General features: G+C 41.6%; 1 protein-coding gene across 1 annotated transcript; it reads right to left on the bottom strand.

Moving 5' to 3' along the window:
- Positions 1 to 159: 159 nt before the first annotated feature.
- Positions 160 to 2420, bottom strand: LOC111366408 (DELLA protein RGL2-like). The gene is made up of 2 exons (XM_022987171.1): positions 1377 to 2420; positions 160 to 1286 (listed from the first exon to the last, which is right to left on the bottom strand). Exons 1-2 carry the CDS (start codon positions 2418 to 2420, stop codon positions 165 to 167), a joined length of 2166 nt encoding a protein of 721 aa, XP_022842939.1. The 3' UTR covers positions 160 to 164.
- Positions 2421 to 2985: the final 565 nt, after the last annotated feature.

Below are 2985 nucleotides of genomic sequence, written 5' to 3'. Positions count from 1 at the left end.
CTGAAAATAATATTATTACCGACAGATTAATGTTTACAAAAAGAAAATGTCAATATTGTAATGCATTGAAGTTCAATAATTATATCACATCAACTTGGACATATCAAATATCAATCTAATTAATTAAGCAAAAGGAAAAAGAAACACGTACACGTAAATATGAATTAGCATCTCCATGCAGAAGCAGCCAGAATAGCTCTATCCTGCCAACCCAAGAGCAAGGAACCCTTGTCTTCTGTTAATCTATATCCATCACAAGAATACAATCCCAATAGTATTTTTGATTGAGTCACTGCATTTTCACTCAGTGGTACCCCTTCGAATCCCTTTCCTTCCATCAGTTTCCTCCATTTTTCGAGCCTTTCATGCCTCATTACTCTCTCTGGACCCTCACATGCCACAATGTTCCAAATCTCTGGCGCGAATATGTGTTGCTCCACCTTCGCCCTCTGCAAGGAATCCGGTGGGAAGGTTGCATCCAATGAGTCAAATATTGCCGAATAACAGTGCAACGCCTCTAGGAATCGGCCTAAGAAGTAAGGCCCGTTGTGGCTTGCTTCTTGTTCAACTATGGTGACTATATTTGGTGCTTGATCTCTGATCAAGGCTAAAAGATTTCCAAGAGCATGGCCGGGAACGCGATGGAGCCGGTTAACTGAGTTAACAGCCAGAGCTTCTCCAACCCTTCTGTTGAACATGTGTGGTCTTAGGTCTTCAAGTTGCTCACCAACAGGATGGAATTCAAATGGAACGTGAAGGGAGTGAGCTAGTTCGGTTAAACATCTACCGGTTTCTCTCACTGCCTCGGGGTCGTGTCCAACTCCAGTGATACGGAGAAACGGGGCACCGCCGGGCCTGGCAGCTAGGGCTTGAATGAAGGCAGGCCATTGGTACCCCTGAAGGATATCGAGATCGATGACATGGACACGCTCTTCAGCCTCAAATGCTTCAAATATTGCTTGATTTGCAGTGAAATGGGCAAATTTAATGTAGGGACAGGCTTGATACAGAATCTGATAAATCTTGAGGATTTCTACTGAGTTGGGGGGAAAAGGGTTGAAGGGTTTTGGATTGGAGGTGCTAGGTTTATTTGTTAGGATTGATGCGAGTCTTCCACTTAAGGCTTCGGTGAAGCAAGCTGCAACGCGTTGCATGGAGTCACCGAGGGGCGAAACCACTCGGTTCAGAATGTGGAGATACCTCCTAGCTAACATATACTCCTCCTTGGATACTGCTTCGGCACAAGCAAGAAGTAGATGCACAAGTTGTAGCCCACTGTCCTGTTCCTTTACGATAATTATAGCATGGAAAAAGTTAGTTAAAGGATTATGAACCTATGATTTGAGCTGAAGTTTTTTAGTAAACGAATCTTTTACCTGCTCAGGTCCAATAGAAATAGGCACTACAAAGTTGTGTAAATTTTGCAGTTGATTTTGTTGCTGTTGCTGATGCAGTTGTCTTTGAGTTCTCTGCGATGGCAGTGCATGTTCTTGCTGCTGTCGCTGATGCTCTTCGTGCTGCCTTTCCTCTCGTAATTGTTGTGATAATTGTACAGGTGGAATAGATCCTGCCTGATAAATGTCATTGCATCCATGGACAGTTGTGTCGTTCACTACAGATCCACAAAATCTAGTCGAGTTTGGCAGTGTTAAGCAGTCTAACAATTCTGGAACGCTTGTAAGTGCATCAAAACAATCAGAAGAAGTTTCTCCTTCGGTAATCTTCATAGGGGAGAATACAACGAAGTCATCATCCTTTTCATAGATATTATCTTCTAATAGGCTCTCTAGAGCAGGCAGTGAAAAGTTCTCCACCTGCATGAATTGGTTGTTTGGAGAGTTAAAAACCCTGTGAAGAGGGCTCAGTCCCTTGCCTTTCTGCAAACTGGCGCTTTGAGGTCCGAGAGGAGATGGTACGCGTGGAGGAGACCACCCCATAAGACTCGAACCGTGTATTGCATGAGCATAGTTGGAATTAACGTTGTGAAATTTGGTTGCCTGTGGTGAGTTTATGTTCCTCACTGGAGAGGAAATCATGAAATCACCTTCCAATTGATCTGAGAAAATAGAGTCCCACATTGAAAAATCGGGGGATTGAATTTCAACATCTCCATCCACTTCAAATTTGAGTTCTGGAATACTCAAACTTGTTGGAGTCAAGCTGGTTAAGCTTGTTCCTGGGGTCAAACTAGTTAGGCTTGTTGCTGGGGTTAAACTATTTAGACTAGTTTGTGTCAAGCAACTGGGAGTTTCAAAGTCAGATAATGAAGAATTCTTCTTTAACTCGGAAACAGACTCATTTGGTGATATGGGTTCTTGTGTGGTGTAAGATTTGTCACTCTTTAGACTCCCAACTGAAACTTTCAGGTTGCCCATCTCAGTCTTTATGCTGTTACCAGTCTCAGTATTGAGACTCCCCATGGTTCCACAAAGCGTGTTAAGCATACTAATACAATATAGTAAAAGGGTTTTGAAGATAGCAAGTAGTGGTCATATTGTTTGGTCCGAAGGACAATTATTAAAGCTGTGAACTATGGTTCCTTCTTAATTTAAGGCAAAAATTTTTGGCCTTGTCCGATGAGAAGAAAGAAGCAGGGGATGTGGGGACAAAAACCATTTCTAATTTCTCATATTTGGAGGTTAGCGAATTGAGAACCTCACCTCTATTGTTTCAACTCATCTCCAAGGATGGATTTGCAGATTCATAATTTTGTCTTATATAATTTCTATGTATGCTTCCTGTAATGAAATAGGCATACAGCATTCCTAAACTGTACGATATTCCACTTTCCTTTGGCCGGCCTTGGTGAAACAACATTATTTGATTCCTTCCCCTCTCAAGAAAAAGTATTCACTGTTTTGAAACAAGAATTAAGATCAAGGGAAATGCTACATGTATATAATTGTTTACATAATGGTGTCCATAATTACACGTGGCACTGAATTCAACTTTTAATTCAAATATCAAACTTGCATATCAACAATC

This window comes from Olea europaea, chromosome 18 (assembly GCF_002742605.1).
Source record: "Olea europaea var. sylvestris chromosome 18, O_europaea_v1, whole genome shotgun sequence".
NCBI classification, from domain to species: Eukaryota; Viridiplantae; Streptophyta; class Magnoliopsida; order Lamiales; family Oleaceae; genus Olea; species Olea europaea.
The sequence above is the reverse complement of the archived record's forward strand: the minus strand, read 5'-3'. Positions and strand labels throughout refer to the sequence as shown.